The sequence below is a fragment of the Petromyzon marinus genome, assembly GCF_048934315.1.
Source record: "Petromyzon marinus isolate PM22_M1 ecotype Great Lakes invasive population chromosome 73 unlocalized genomic scaffold, UKy_Petmar_22M1.pri1.0 chr73_unloc.5, whole genome shotgun sequence".
Classification (NCBI taxonomy): Eukaryota; Metazoa; Chordata; class Hyperoartia; order Petromyzontiformes; family Petromyzontidae; genus Petromyzon; species Petromyzon marinus.
This window is the reverse complement of record NW_027422611.1, coordinates 180,038-196,177: the sequence shown is the minus strand read 5'-3', so window position 1 is coordinate 196,177 and position 16,140 is coordinate 180,038. Positions and strand designations below refer to the sequence as shown.

The 16,140-nt window shown below is 53.6% G+C and overlaps 2 protein-coding genes and 1 long non-coding RNA gene across 3 annotated transcripts in view; all 3 read left to right on the top strand.

The window, feature by feature from the left end:
• LOC116958175 (17S U2 SnRNP complex component HTATSF1) overlaps positions 1-7,486 on the top strand; it is a 54,173-nt gene extending 46,687 nt beyond the window's left edge. Inside the window, exons 9-10 of the mRNA XM_076058427.1 lie at positions 2,761-2,898; positions 4,292-7,486. Of these exons, the coding sequence (XP_075914542.1) occupies positions 2,761-2,898; positions 4,292-4,654 (501 nt within the window). The 3' untranslated portion in view covers positions 4,655-7,486. The remainder of the gene's footprint in view (positions 1-2,760; positions 2,899-4,291) is intronic.
• Positions 1-16,140, top strand: part of LOC142908148 (uncharacterized) — a 219,794-nt gene that overhangs the window by 61,434 nt on the left and 142,220 nt on the right. The gene's annotated exons all lie outside the window — the stretch shown is intronic.
• The window catches only part of LOC142908152 (uncharacterized), a 38,511-nt gene continuing 34,463 nt past the window's right edge, over positions 12,093-16,140 (top strand). The window contains exon 1 of the mRNA XM_076058434.1: positions 12,093-12,131. Within this exon, the coding sequence (XP_075914549.1) occupies positions 12,093-12,131 (39 nt within the window). The remainder of the gene's footprint in view (positions 12,132-16,140) is intronic.

Sequence of the window (16,140 nt, the reverse complement as noted above, 5' to 3'; positions counted from 1 at the left end):
CCCACTCGCTCGCTCACCCACTCGCTCACTCACCCAATCACCCACTTACCCACCCACTCGCCACCCATTCACTTACCCACTCACCCCTCACTCACTCACCCACTCACCCACCCACTCGTCCCTCACTCACTCACGAACTCTGTGTCTCTCCGTGTCTCTCCCTCCGTGTCTCTCCGTGACTCTCTGTCCGTGTCTCACTCTCCCCGTGTCTCTCCCCGTGTCTCTCCCTCCACGTCTCTCCGTGTCTCACTCTCCGTCTCTCCCCGTGTCTCTCTCTCCCCGTGTCTCTCTCTCCCCGTGTCTCTCTCTCCCCGTGTCTCTCTCTCTCCCCGTGTCTCTCTCTCCCCGTGTCTCTCTCCCCGTGTCTCCCCGTGTCTCTCTCCCCGTGTCTCACTCTCCCCGTGTCTCTCTCTCCCCGTGTCTCTCTCCCCGTGTCTCCCCGTGTCTCCCCGTGTCTCCCCGTGTCTCCCCGTGTCTCTCTCCCCGTGTCTCTCTCTCTCCGTGTCTCTCTCTCCCCGCGTCTCTCTCCCCGTGTCTCTCTCTCCCCGTGTCTCTCTCCCCGTGTCTCTCTCCCCGTGTCTCTCTCTCCCCGTGTCTCTCTCTCCCCGTGTCTCTCTCCCCGCGTCTCTCTGTGTCTCTCTCCCCGTGTCTCTCTCTCTCTGTGCCTCTCTCCCCGTGTCTCTCTCTTCGCGTCTGTCCGTGTCTCTCCCTGTGTCTCTACGTGTTTCACTCTCCCCGTGTCTCTCTCCCCGTGTCTCTCTCCCCGTGTCTCTCTCCCCGTGTCTCACTCTCCCCATGTCTCACTCCCCGTGTCTCACTCTCCCCGTGTCTCTCTCTCCCCGTGTCTCTCTCCCCATGTCTCTCTCTCTCCCCGTGTCTCTCTCTCCCCGTGTCTCTCTCTCCCCGTGTCTCTCTCTCCCCGTGTCTCTCTCCCCGTGTCTCACTCCCCGTGTCTCACTCTCCCCGTGTCTCTCTCTCCCCGTGTCTCTCTCCCCATGTCTCTCTCTCTCCCCGTGTCTCTCTCTCCCCGTGTCTCTCTCTCCCCGTGTCTCTCTCTCCCCGTGTCTCTCTCCCCGTGTCTCTCTCTCCCCGTGTCTCACTCTCCCCGTGTCTCTCTCCCCGTGTCTCTCTCCCCGTGTCTCTCTCCCCGTGTCTCACTCTCCCCATGTCTCACTCCCCGTGTCTCACTCTCCCCGTGTCTCTCTCTCCCCGTGTCTCTCTCCCCGTGTCTCACTCTCCCCATGTCTCACTCCCCGTGTCTCACTCTCCCCGTGTCTCTCTCTCCCCGTGTCTCTCTCCCCATGTCTCTTTCTCTCCCCGTGTCTCTCTCTCCCCGTGTGTCTCTCTCCCCGTGTCTCTCTCCCCGTGTCTCTCTCTCCCCGTGTCTCTCTCCCCGTGTCTCTCTCCCCATGTCTCTCTCCCCGTGTCTCTCTCCCCGTGTCTCACTCTCCCTGTGTCTCTCTCCCCATGTCTCTCTCCCCGTGTCTCACTCCCCGTGTCTCTCTCTCCCCGTGTCTCTCTCCCCGTGTCTCACTCTCCCCGTGTCTCTCTCCCCGTGTCCCCGCGTGTCTCTCTCCCCGTGTCTCTCCGTGTCTCTCTCTCCCCGTGTCTCTCTCCCCGTGTCTCTCTCTCCCCGTGTCTCTCTCCCCGTGTCTCTCTCTCCCCGTGTCTCTCTCCCCGTGTCTCTCTCCCCGTGTCTCTCACTCCCCGTGTGTCTCTCCCCGTGTCTCTCTCTCCCCGTGTCTCTCTCTCCCTGTGTCTCTCTCTCTCCCCGTGTCTCTCTCTCCCCGTGTCTCTCTCCCCGCGTCTCCTCATGTCTCTCTCTCTCCCTGTCTCTCTCCCCGTGTCTCACTCTCCCCGTGTCCCTGCGTGTCTTTCTCCCCGTGTCTCTCTCTCCCCGTGTCTCTCTCTCCCCGCGTCTCTCTCCCCGTGTCTCTCTCTCTCCCCGTGTCTCTCTCCCCGTGTCTCTCTCCCCGTGTCTCTCTCTCCCCGTGTCTCTCTCCCCGTGTCTCTCTCCCCGTGTCTCACTCTCCCCGTGTCTCACTCCCCGTGTCTCACTCTCCCCGTGTCTCTCTCTCCGCGTCTCTCCGTGTCTCTCTCCCCGTGTCTCTCTCTCTCTGTGCCTCTCTCTCCCCGTGTCTCTCTCTCCCCGTGTCTCTCTCTCCCCGTGTCTCTCTCTCCCCATGTCTCTCTCCCCGTGTCTCTCTCTCCCCGTGTCTCTCTCTCCCCGTGTCTCTCTCTCCCCGTGTCTCTCTCCCCGCGTCTCTCTCTCCCCGTGTCTCTCTCTCTCCACGTGTCTCTCTCTCTGTGTCTCTCTCCCCGTGTCTCTCTCTCTGTGTCTCTCTCCCCGTGTCTCTCTCTCCCAGTGTCTCCCCGTGTCTCTCTCTCCCCGTGTCTCACTCTCCCCGTGTCTCTCTCCCCGTATCCCCGCGTGTCTCTCTCTCCCTGTGTCTCTCTCTCCCCGTGTCTCTCTCTCCCCGTGTCTCTCTCTCTCTCCCCGTGTCTCACTCTCCGTGTCTCTCTCCCCGTGTCTCTCACTCTCCCCGTGTCTCACTCCCCGTGTCTCACTCCCCGTGTCTCACTCTCCCCGTGTCTCTCTCTCCCCGTGTCTCACTCTCCCTGTGTCTCTCTCCCCGTGTCTCTCTCTCCCCGTGTCTCTCTCTCCCCGTGTCTCCCTCTCCCCGTGTCTCTCTCTCTCCGTGTCTCACTCTCCCCGTGTCTCACTCTCCCCGTGTCTCTCTCCCCCCGTGTCTCTCTCAGAGACACCCGGACGGAGTTGCGTCCGTGTCGTTCCGCGAGGCAGAGGAGGCCGACCGCTGTGTGGCCTCCTTGCACGGCCGCTGGTTCGGTGGGAGGCAGCTCCAGGCAGAGACCTGGGACGGTGTCACAGACTACCAGGTGGGTGGGTGGGTGGGGGAGTGGGTGGGTGGGTGAGTGGGTGGGTGGGTGAGTGGGTGGGTTAGTGGGTGGGTGGGTTGGTTAGTGGGTGGGTGAGTGGGTGGGTGGGTGGGTGAGTGGGTGAGTGGGTGGGTGGGTGAGTGGGTGGGTGAGTGAGTGAGTGGGTGGGTGGGTGGGTGAGTGGGTGGGTGAGTGAGTGAGTGAGTGGGTGGGTGGGTGAGTGAGTGAGTGGGTGGGTGGGTGGGTGTGTGGGTGGGTGAGTGGGTGAGTGGGTGGGTGAGTGGGTGGGTGGGTGGTTGAGTGGGTGGGTGAGTGAGTGAGTGAGTGGGTGGGTGAGTGAGTGAGTGGGTGGTTGAGTGAGTGTGTGGGTGAGTGGGTGAGTGGGTGGGTGGGTGGTTGAGTGGGTGAGTGGTTGAGTGGGTGGGTGGGCGGGTGAGTGGGTGGGTGGGTGGTTGAGTGGGTGAGTGGTTGAGTTGGTGGTTGAGTTGGTGGTTGAGTGGGTGAGTGGTTGAGTTGGTGGTTGAGTGGGTGAGTGGGTGGTTGAGTGGGTGGGTGGGTGGGTGGGCGGGTTGAGTGGGTGGGTGGTTGAGTGGGTGGTGTTGATGATGTTAGTAGTGATGTTGTTGTTGGTGTTGTCCACGTTGTTGTTGACGTTGTTGTTGACGCTGTTGTTGTTGACGCTGTTGATGTTGTTGTTGATGTTGTTGTTGATGTTGTTGATTTTGTTGTTGATGTTGTTGACGCTGTTGTTGTTGATGTTGTTGATGTTGTTTTTGACGTTGTTGATGTTGTTGTTGTTGACGTTGTTGTTGTTGATGTTGTTGTTGTTGATGTTGTTGTTGTTGATGTTGTTGTTGTTGATGTTGTTGTTGATGTTGTTGATGTTGTTGTTGATGTTGTTTTGTTGTTTTGTTGTTGATGTTGTTGATGTTGATGATGTTGTTGTTTATGATGTTGTTGTTTTGTTGTTGATGTTGACGTTGTTGTTGTTGATGTTGTTGATGATGTTGTTGTTGTTGTTGATGTTGTTGTTGATGTTGTTTTGTTGTTGTTTTGTTGTTGATGTTGTTGTTGACGTTGTTGTTGTTGATGTTGATGATGTTGTTGTTGTTGATGATGTTGTTGTTGTTGTTGATGTTGTAGTTGTTGTTGTTTTGTTGTTGACGTTGTTGACGTTGTTGATGTTGATGATGTTGTTGTTGATGTTCTTGTTGATGTTGACGTTGTTAACGTTGTTGTTGATGTTGTTGTTGATGTTGTTGTTGATGTTGTTGTTGTTGATGTTGTTGTTGATGTTGTTGTTGTTGATGTTGTTGTTGACGTTGTTGTTGATGTTGTTGACGTTGTTGTTGTTGATGTTGTTGTTGTTGTTGTTTTGTTGTTGACGTTCCAGGTGGAGGAGACGAGCCGGGAGCGTGACGAGCGAATCAAGGGCTGGGAGGGCTTCCTCGGCGCCGACGGATCGACCAATCAGAGCCGGCCTCCCGAGGCGCCCGCCACCCCCGCGGCCAATCGGAGCGAAGGATCCCCGGCCCCGCCCGCCACCCCCGCGGCCAATCGGAGCGAAGGATCCCCGGCCCCGCCCGCCACCCCCGCGGCCAATCGGAGCGAAGGATCCCCGGCCCCGCCCGCCACCCCCGCGGCCAATCGGAGCGAAGGATCCCCGGCCCCGCCCGCCACCTCCGCGGCCAATCGGAGCGAAGGATCCCTCGCGGAGGCAGTCGGCCCGCCAGCCAATCGGAAGGCGGATTGTTAAACTGAATAAATAAGCGCGGCGTCGGCCAATCGGTAATCGACAACTAACAAACAGCAGTTTTTACTTTGGACCTTTCGGTAAAGCCACGTCGATAGAAAATACAAATAAAAATGTAATTAAAAATTAAATAAAAAAATTTACAAATTAAATTGAAAATTCAATATCAATTTGATTGGAACTAAAATTTAAATTAAAAATAAACTCACAAATTAAAAGTAAAGCAAAATGCACGTTTAATTATAACTAAAAACATACTTAAAAAGACAACGATAAATCTAATAAAATTACGCGTGAAATTTGAAATAAAATTCGAAGAAAATTAGAAATTAATTTGAAAAATGAATTTTTTTATTGCAGCTAAAAATGTAATTAAAAAGGCAGTAAAATAAACATTAAATAAATTTTAAAATAAAATAATAAATTACAGAGGAAAAAATATCGTTAAAAAATAAAACGATAAATCAGGTCAAAATTAAGAATAAAATTTATAATAAAATAAAATAAATTACAAAGAAAAGTTAAATAACCATTTAATTGCAACTAAAAATATCGTTAAAAAAAAGACAACGATAAATCAAGTAAAACTACGCGTGAAATTTGAAAGAAAATTCGAAGAAAATTAGAAATTAAATTGAAAAATAAATTTTTTTATTGCAGCTAAAAATAAAATAAAAAAGGACAAATAAACATAAAAAATAAAATTTAAAATAAAATAATAAATTACAAAGAAAAGTTAAATATCGCCAATAAATGATAAAACGATAAATCGGGTAAAAATTAAAAATAAAATTTAAAATTACATTTAAAATTAAATTTAAAATAAAATTAAAAATAACATTTTAAAATAAAATTAGAAATAAAATTAGAAATAAAATTTAAAATAAAATTTAAAATAAAATTTAAAATTAAATTAAAAATAAAATTTAAAATTAAATTTAAAATAAAATTTAAAATAAAATTAAAAATAAAATTTTAAATAAAATTTAAAATAAAATTTAAAATAAAATTAAAAATAAAATTTAAAATCAACCCCCCTCCACGACCTTTCGATCGCAACGCAAGCGGTCTCCGTCAGGCGGAGAGAATAAATAAATAAATAGTTAAATAAATAGATAAATAAATAGCCGTGCCTGCTCTTTGCTTTTTTACTTTAAATTATTTTTTAATTTTCCAAAGCCTACGTCGCTTTACCCGAAGAAGCCAAAAAATTATCGGCAGCTCCCGCCAGGGGCCAATCGGATTCGAGCGGCGTCGTCGCGACGGGCAGAGCCGTCGACCAATCGGAGCCGGGGTTGTTGCTGGCGCGAGCGCCAACGCCGGGCGGGCCAATGGGAGAGCGCCGGGCGGGCTCGCGAGCGTGAGGGCCGAGCGACGGCCAATGAGCATCCAGCTTCTGACGGCGTCGGGGGTCGTCCCAGCCAATGGGAGTGGAGGGGGGCGGCGGGGGGGGAGGGGAGACTGTGGTGTTGTGAGGCTGCTGCGTGTCGATTGGCTGTTGTGTTGCGTGAGGCTGCTGCGTGTCGATTGGCTGTTGTGTTGTGAGGCTGCTGCGTGTCGATTGGCTGTTGTGTTGTGTGAGGCTGCTGCGTGTCGATTGGCTGTTGTGTTGTGAGGCTGCTGCGTGTCGATTGGCTGTTGTGTTGTGTGAGGCTGCTGCGTGTCGATTGGCTGTTGTGTTGTGAAGCTGCTGCGTGTCGATTGGCTGTTGTGTTGTGAAGCTGCTGCGTGTCGATTGGCTGTTGTGTTGTGTGAGGCTGCTGCGTGTCGATTGGCTGTTGTGTTGTGAAGCTGCTGCGTGTCGATTGGCTGTTGTGTTGTGTGAGGCTGCTGCGTGGTGATTGGCTGTTGTGTTGTGAAGCTGCTGCGTGTCGATTGGCTGTTGTGTTGTGAAGCTGCTGCGTGTCGATTGGCTGTTGTGTTGTGTGAAGCTGCTGCGTGGTGATTGGCTGTTGTGTTGTGAGGCTGCTGCGTGTCGATTGGCTGTGGTTGCGTGAAGCTGCTGCGTGGTGATTGGCTGTTGTGTTGTGTGAGGCTGCTGCGTGTCGATTGGCTGTTGTGTTGTGAAGCTGCTGCGTGTTGATTGGCTGTATGGGCTGCGTGTCGATTGGCTGTTGTGTTGTGAGACTGCTGTGTGTCGATTGGCTGTTGTGTTGCGTGAAGCTGCTGCGTGTCGATTGGCTGTTGTGTTGTGAAGCTGCTGCGTGGTGATTGGCTGTACGGGCTGCGTGTCGATTGGCTGTTGTGTTGTGAAGCTGCTGCGTGGTGATTGGCTGTTGTGTTGTGAGGCTGCTGCGTGTCGATTGGCTGTTGTGTTGTGTGAGGCTGCTGTGTGTTGATTGGCTGTTGTGTTGTGAAGCTGCTGCGTGTCGATTGGCTGTTGTGTTGTGAAGCTGCTGCGTGGTGATTGGCTGTACGGGCTGCGTGTCGATTGGCTGTTGTGTTGTGAGGCTGCTGCGTGTCGATTGGCTGTTGTGTTGCGTGAAGCTGCTGCGTGGTGATTGGCTGTTGTGTTGTGTGAGGCTGCTGTGTGTTGATTGGCTGTTGTTATGTTGATTGGCTGTTGTTATGTTGATTGGCTGTTGTGTTGTGAGGCTGCTGCGTGTTGATTGGCTGTTGTGTTGCGTGAGGCTGCTGTGTTTTGATTGGCTGTTGTTATGTTGATTGGGTGTTGTTTGTTAACCGTGAGGCTGCTGTTTGTTTACCGTGAGGCTGTTGTTGTGCAGCTGTGTAGAACTTCTCCCATGTCGCCTGTAAATACAGCATGGCGGTCTTATTATCTTGTGCTGTAGTGTGCCATACGTGGTTACTCACAATCCTCAATTTATACACCCACGTCTGTGTGTGTGTGTGTCTTTGTGTGTGTTTGTGTGTGTCTTTGTGTGTGTTTGTGTGTGTTTGTCTGTGTGTGTGTCTTTGTGTGTGTTTGTCTATGTCTGTGTGTGTCTTTGTGTGTGTTTGTCTATGTGTGTGTGTGTGTGTCTTTGTGTGTGTCTTTGTGTGTGTTTGTGTGTGTGTGTGTCTTTGTGTGTGTTTGTCTATGTCTTTGTGTGTGTGTCTTTGTGTGTGTTTGTCTATGTCTTTGTGTGTTTGTCTATGTCTGTGTGTGTGTGTCTTTGTGTGTGTTTGTGTGTGTTTGTGTGTGTTTGTCTGTGTGTGTGTGTCTTTGTGTGTGTTTGTCTATGTCTGTCTGTGTGTGTGTGTGTCTTTGTGTGTGTTTGTCTATGTGTGTGTCTTTGTGTGTGTTTGTCTATGTGTGTGTATGTACGTGTGTGTGTCTACCTGTGTCTCTGTGTGTGTGTCTATGGGGAGCGATAGTGTAGCGGTTAGCGCTACGCTGCGCTATGAACCTGGCGACCCGGGTTCGATTCCCGCTCACGGCCAACACCAGTGACGATTATCTGAACCGGTCACGGGCCTCCCCTAGGTCGACTCAGCCTCAAATGAGTACCTGGTGCGGTGTGTAAACATTGCCACTAGGGAGACAAAGGCGGTCGGGCGTGGTGCTGGCCACCCACCCCCTCGTGTGCCGTTCCGGCCTTCATAGGTGCTCGCTAACAGCACTTGCCCCTACAGTCTGTTAAGGCTACACGGGGGATCCTTGTCTTTGTCTTTTGTGTGGCAAAACAACCCCCTACCTCCTCGCGGTGCCGGACGGGCAACTCTGTCGTGGACAGTGCTGTGGGGGGATGGCCAATTTTGATTGGCTCCTCCCCTCACGGCGTCTGTGTCCACCACAGGGGCTAAACGGGGGCTCTGGACGGGTGCGAGGGGCTGGTAACCCCTCCACCTTCAATTAATTACCACTAAACCACGAGTTAAACTGAAATATGTAACTAATAAGCTTGTGCCGGAGGCCCCGGGGGGCCAGGCGTCTATGACGTCTCCTGGCCAAACCCCAATTGGCGGAGCCAGGAGATTGAATCTCTACCCTCGGTGCTACTCCAGAAACAATGAAAAGCCACTACGGGTGGCCACGTGGAATGTTCGAACGCTCACTGCGGAGGAGAGGCTGCCACTCCTCTGTCGGGAGCTGGACCGGTACCGCCTGGATCTATGCGGCATTCAGGAGGTCCGGTGGACCGGCTCTGGCTCCTGCCACCATGAGGGGTGGACAGTCCTCTACTCGGGGCAGCAGACTGCCAAACAACAGGGTGTGACTCTTTTGAACAAAAGAATGAAGGGGGCGTGGGAGCGTGGCGGTGAGGTGTGGGAAGCTGTAAGCCCCAGGCTACTTTGGGCTCGCCTTCCCATCAACCGGAGGCGAGGAATGGTGGTCGTGGTTACTTATGCCCCCACCGAAGATGAACATCCGTGGAGGGATGCAGGCAAAGCCAATGAGTCAGATGCCTTCTATGACCTGTCACAGGTGCTGGCTAAAGTGGCCCCTCGGGATAGTCATCATGTTGGGTGACTTCAATGCCCAAGTTGGTCATGATACTGGCACCTAGTCTGGAGTGATTGGAGGGCATGGGCCAGATCAGCTCAATAACAACGGTAGGAGGCTGCTAGATTTTTGTACAGCCCATGGGCTTGTAATTACCAACACGCTGTTCCGGCATCGGCGCATCCACACAACATCATGGATGCATGCCGGGTCCAAGCAAGAACATCTGCTGGACTACATAGTGATGGACCAGCGGATGCGAGCCCATGTCATTGACACCAGGACCTACCGTGGAGCTGATCTGCCCTCTGACCATCGACTAGTCATCTGTAAGATGCGCCTGCCATTCTTCCACTCCGGTGGTGGGTGTACACCCAGGACCCCATTCCAACCTAAAGTGGCCTGGTCTCGGTTATCTGATGAAAGTTGCAAGCGAGAATTTCATCATCGCTTGCGGCTGGGGTTGGCATCGTCCCCCACTCCTCCTGATGTCGAGGGTAAATGGGCGAGGTTTAGGACTGTGACTCATGCAGCTGCAATGGCTGCTTTGGGTACGCGGTCCAGACCTCCCCAGAGACCCTGGCTGACAGAGGAGGTGTTCAGGATGGTTGAGAAAAAGCGGCAGGCCCACTGTCATCGGCTACAGCATCCCACGTCAGAGAATGAGGAGGCTTACCACAGCCTTCGCTCGGAGGTTCGGAGAGCCGTGAGGCGCTGCAAGGATGGGTGGTGGTCACGGGTTGCTGAGGAGATGGAGTCTGCCTCAGTGGCCCGTAATCACAAATCTCTATTTAACTCAATCAAAAAAGTAATCTGCAGCGCCACACCTATTACCATCAGGGGAAAAAACGGTGACCCAATCTCCAACCCCCAGGAACAGGTTTGCAGATTTGCTGAGCATTTCTGTGAGGTCCTGGGGGAGGGAAAATCCCTCAGCCAGGAAAACATCGTGGCACAAAGTGAGGATGACCCTGCTGAGGCTGCGGTGCCTCAAATATTGGAAGAAGTCACCCCCTGTGAGTGGCTGGCTGAAGTGCCATCTGCTGAGGAAGTACTGAAGGCGATCCAGAGTCTAAGACCAGGAAAGGCAGCGGGCAGAGATGATCTCCCAAGCGAAATGCTGAAGGAGGGTGGCGTTTGTGCACAGACTGCCCTATATGACATCATAACAGTTTGGACCACTGGATGGGTTCCGCAGGATTGGAAGGATGCCCTGGTGGTCCCCCTTTTTAAGAAGGGCGGTCCCCCTTTTTAAGAAGGGGGACAGCACAGACTGTAAAAACTACAGGGGCATCTCACTCCTCAGTGTGCCTGGAAAGGTCCTGGCAAGGATTATTCAACATCGCCTTGCCAGGCACGCTGAGGAGAGGCTTGCGGAGCCCCAATGCGGTTTCAGGAAAGGGCAGTCCTGCACAGATGCCATATTTTCTGTCCGTCTGCTACAGCAGAGGTGTAGGCAATTCCAGCCAGACCTACATTTCTGCTTTATTGACCTGGTCAAGGCCTATGATACCATCAGTAGGCCTGGGCTCTGGGTTGTTCTTCGTGCTTTTGGAGTACCTGACCCTCTGCTCACCATCATTAAGGACCTTCATGATGGTGAGCGGGCCCGGGTAAAACAACATGGCCGGGAGTCAGAGCCATTCCCTGTTAGCCTTCAATAGCTGTACCGGGGCAATCTCCATATGGTACAGATATAATGGGAGGCTGATCGACGCCCGGGTGCGGTCAAGGGATGGCTCCCTATTGCTCAACCACGTTATGTATGCTGATGATTTGGTAATAGCTGCTCAGTCAGAGGAGGAGTTGGAGACGCTGCTGTTGAGACTGGAGCGTGCCACTAAGAGGTGGGGCCTTACCATCAGCCCCACCAAAACTAAGCACCTGCCTGGGTATTTTGTACCATCGGACACTCCACCCCCACAACTCCCAATCGGTGATGGGGCAGTTCTGGAGAGAGTGGAGAGTTTCCCATACCTGGGCAGTGTGCTTATGACTGGCTCCAGTTTAACAGCAGAGGTCTCACTCCGAATCAGTCGAGCGGCAATATCTTTTCATCGGTTGCGTAACGCTGTGTGGAAGCTACCTGGTCTGTCGCTCCGCACTAAGCTTCAGGTCTTCTCGGCCACGGTCATTCCCTCCCTTCTCTACGCTTGCGAAACGTGGACCCCCCTAATGGAACATCTTCGCCGGTTAGAAACATTTAGACTGGCCTGCCTACGATCCATCCTGGGTTTAGCTAGACTGGATTGTGTGAGAAGCTCACAAATCCTTGAAAGATCTGGGCAAGGTCCCATCGGTTAGCTCCTCCGGCAGGCAAGGCTGCGATGGCTGGGTCATGTAGCCCGCATGCCCAGCCACCGCATGCCGAAACAGCTTTTGTTCGGCCGGATCGAGGGGGCTAAGCGGGCGCGGCACGGGCTAGAGAAGAAATGGAGTGATGTGGTACAGGAGGATGTGGAGCTGAGTGGACTTGCCGATGACTGGTACCAGCGGTGTCAAGATCGGCCTCTGTGGAGGAGGCTCGTGAAGGATGCTACTGGGCAGTTGGAGGCAGTCGCCCTCCAACAACAACGGAGGGTGGAGGAGCGACGCTCACAACAACGAGCGGAGCGCCGGGTGGCTAAAGCACAGCAGGTTGGCACAGTAGGGGGCACAGGTGGTGCATCAGCCAGTCATCTCAGTCGACCCGTGGCACCTGGGTCTGCCCCGTGACCTCCTGCCAGCGGGCGTTCGACACTTTACGTGGCCTCAGGGTGCACATAGCCTGGCACAAGCGTCGTGGTGACGTCACCGCTACTTAGTGGCGAATGGCGGTTGTTATGTCTGTGTGTGTCTGTGTGTGTGTCTGGGTGTTTGTGTGGGTGTTTGTGTGTGTGTCTATGTGTGTGTCTATGTGTGTGTCTGTGTGTCTATGTGTGTCTATGTGTGTGTCTGTGTGTATGGGGAGTGGTGTAACAGCACTTGCCCCTTACAACCTGCTAGAGGCTACACGGGGGCGCTTTGTCTGTGTGTAAGAATGTTTGAGGCATTTAAAGCCACATTCCTGAACCCATGAACCAGATTGTCAACTCACGGACAAAGCTCCCCCAGGTAGCCTCTAGCAGGGCTATAGGGGCAAGTGCTGTTACACAGACACAGACAAAGCTTCCCCGTGTAGCCACTAGCAGGGCTGTAGGGGCAAGTGCTCTTCCAATCGCAGTCTGCCACGAAGTGGCGGTGACGTCATCACGGCACCTGTGCCAGGCTAGGTGCACGTTGAGGCTACCACGTGAAGTGTCGAAGACTCTCTGCTGGCAGGAAGTCACGGGACAGACCCTGCAGGTGCCTTGGGTTGACTGCCGTGCCAGGCTAGGTGCAGGAGGAGGTCACGGGACAGACCCAGCAGGTGACATGGGTTGACTGCCGTGCCAGGCTAGGTGCAGGAGGAGGAGGTCACCTGACAGACCCTGCAGGTGCCTTGGGTTGACTGCCGTGCCAGGCTAGGTGCAGGAGGAGGTCACGGGACAGACCCAGCAGGTAACATGGGTTGACTGCTGTGCCAGGCTAGGTGCAGGAGGAGGTCACGGACAGATCCTCCTGCACCTAGCCTAGCACTGCCCAGCATCAGCAGCGTTCTTCACGAGCCTCCTCCTCCACAGAGGCCGATCTTGACACCGCTGGTACCGGTCATCGGCAAGTCCACTCAGCTCCACGTCCTCCTGTACCACATCACTCCATCTCTTCTCTAGCCCGTGCCGCGCCCCTTTAGCCCCCTCGATCCACACACACACCTGCAGACACACCTGTAGACACACATCTATAGACACACCTATAGACACACCTATAGACACACCTATAGACACAACAACAACCGCCATTCGCCACTAAGTGGCGGTGACGTCACCACGACGCTTGTGCCAGGCTATGTGCACCCTGAGGCCACGTGAAGTGTCGAACGCCCGGTGGCAGGAGGTCACGGGGCAGACCCAGGTGCCACGGGTCGACTGACTGAGATGACTGGCTGATGCACCACCTATGCCCCGTACTGTGCCAACCTGCTGTGCTTTAGCCACCCGGCGCTCCGCTCGTTGTTGTGAGCGTCGCTCCTCTGCCCTCCGTTGTTGTTGGAGGGCGACTGCCTCCAACTGCCCAGTAGCAGCGTCCTTCACGAGCCTCCTCCACAGAGGCCGATCTTGACACCGCTGGTACCGGTCATCGGCAAGTCCACTCAGCCCCACGTCCTCCTGTACCACATCACTCCATCTCTTCTCTAGCCCATGCCGTGCCCGTTTAGTCCCCTCGATCCGGTCGAACAAAAGCTGTTTCGGCATGCGGTGGCTGGGCATGCGGGCTACATGACCCAGCCAACGCAGCCTTGCCCTCCGGAGGAGCTCACCGCTGGGACCTTTCCCAGATCTGTCAAGGATTTGTGAGCTCCTCACACAAACCAGCCTGGTTAAACCCAGGATGGATCGTAGGCAGGCCAAGATGTTCCATTAGGGGTGTCCACGTTTCGCAAGCGTACAGAAGGGAGGGAATGACCGTGGCCGAGAAGACCTGAAGCTTAGTGCGGAGCGACAGACCAGGTAGCTTCCACACAGCGTTACGCAACCGATGAAAAGATATTGCCGCTCGACTGATTCGGAGTGAGACCTCTGCTGTTAAACTGGAGCCGGTCATAAGCACACTGCCCAGGTATGGGAAACTCTCCACTCTCTCCACAACTGCCCCATCACCGATTGGGAGTTGTGGGGGTGGAGTGTCCGATGGTACAAAATACCCAAGCAGGTGCTTAGTTTTGGTGGGGCTGATGGAAAGGCCCCATCTCTTAGTGGCACGCTCCAGTCTCAGCAGCAGCGTCTCCAACTCCTCCTCTGACTGAGCAGCTATTACCAAGTCATCGGCATACATAACGTGGTTGAGCAATAGGGAGCCATCCCTTGGCCGCACCCGGGCATCGATCAGCCTCCCATTATATCTGTACCATATGGAGATTCCCCCAGTACAGCTATTGAAGGCTTCACGAACTACGTGGTCAAAATAGATGTTAAATAATGTGGGAGCCAGAGGACATCCCTGTCGCACCCCAAGGTGTACAGGGAATGGCTCTGACTCCCGGCCACGTAGTTTTATCCGGGCCCGCTCACCATCATGAAGGTCCTTAATGATCGTGAGCAGAGGGTCAGGTACTCCAAAAGCACGAAGAACAACCCAGAGCCCAGGCCTACTGATGGTATCATAGGCCTTGACCAGGTCAATAAAGCAGAGATGTAGGTCTGGCTGGAATTGCCTACACCTCTGCTGTAGCAGACGGACAGAAAATATGGCATCTGTGCAGGACTGCCCTTTCCTGAAACCGCATTGGGGCTCCGCAAGCCTCTCCTCAGCGTGCCTGGCAAGGCGATGTTGAATAATCCTTGCCAGGATCTTTCCCGGCACACTGAGGAGTGAGATGCCCCTATAGTTGTTACAGTCTGTGCTGTCCCCCTTCTTAAAAAGGGGGACCACCAGGGCATCCTTCCAATCCTGCGGAACCTGTCCAGTGGTCCAGACTGTTGTTATGATGTCATATAGGGCAGTCTGTGCACAAACGCCACCCTCCCTCCGCATTTCGCTTGGGAGATCATCTCTGCCCGCTGCCTTTCCTGGTCTCAGACTCCGGATCGCCTTCAGTACTTCCTCAACAGATGGCACTTCAGCCAGCCACTCACAGCGGGTGACTTCTTCCAATATTTGAGGTTCCGCAGCCTCAGCAGGGTCATCATCACTTTGTGCCACGATGTTTTCCTGGCTGAGGGGTTTTCCCTCCCCCAGGGCCTCACAGAAATGCTCAGCAAATCTGCAAACCTGTTCCTGGGGGTCGGAGATTGGATCACCGTTTTTTCCCCTAATGATGGTAATAGGTGTGGCGCTGCAGGTTACTTTTTTTATGGAGTTAAATAGAGATTTGTGATCACGGGCCACTGAGGCAGACTCCATCTCCTCAGCAACCCGCAACCACCACCAATCCTTGCAGCACCTCACGGCTCTCCGAACCTCCAAGCGAAGGCTGCGGTAAGCCTCCTCATTCTCTGACGTGGGATTCTGTAGCCGATGACAGTGGGCCTGTCGCTTTTTCTCAACTATCCTGAACACCGCCTCTGTCAGCCAGGGTCTCTGGGGAGGTCTGGACCGTGTACCCAAAGCAGCCATTGCAGCTGCATGAGTCACAGTCCTAAACCTCGCCCATTTACCCTCGACATCAGGAGGAGTGGGGGACGATGCCAACCCCAGCCGCAAGCGATGATGAAATTCTCGCTTGCAACTTTCATCAGATAACTGAGACCAGGCCACTTTAGGTTGGAATGGGGTCCTGGGTGTACACCCACCACCGGAGTGGAAGAATGGCAGGCGCATCTTACAGATGACTAGTCGATGGTCAGAGGGCAGATCAGCTCCACGGTAGATCCTGGTGTCAATGACATGGGCCTGCATCCGCTGTTCCGTCACTATGTAGTCCAGCAGATGTTCTTGCTTGGACCCGGCATGCATCCATGATGTTGTGTGGATGCGCCGATGCCGGAACAGCGTGTTGGTAATTACAAGCCCATGGGCTGCACAAAAATCTAGCAGCCTCCTACCGTTGTTATTGAGCTGATCTGGCCCATGCCCTCCAATCACCCCAGCCCAGGTGCCAGCATCATGACCAACTCGGGCATTGAAGTCACCCAACAAGATGACTATCCCGAGGGGCCACTTTAGCCAGCACCTGTGACAGGAGGTCATAGAAGGCATCTGACTCATCGGGCTTTGCCTGCAATCCTTCCACGGATGTTCATCTTCGGTGGGGGCATAAGTAACCACGACCACCATTCCTCACCTCCGGTTGATGGGAAGGCGAGCCCAAAGTAGCCTGGGGCTTACAGCTTCCCACACCTCACCGCCACGCTCCCACGCCCCCTTCGTTCTTTTGTTCAAAAGAAGACCCACACCCTGTTGTTTGGCAGTCTGCTGCCCCGAGTAGAGGACTGTCCACCCCTCATGGTGGCAGGAGCCAGAACCGGTCCACCGGACCTCCTGAATGCCACAGAGATCCAGGCGGTACCGGTCCAGCTCCCGACAGAGAAGTGGCAGCCTCTCC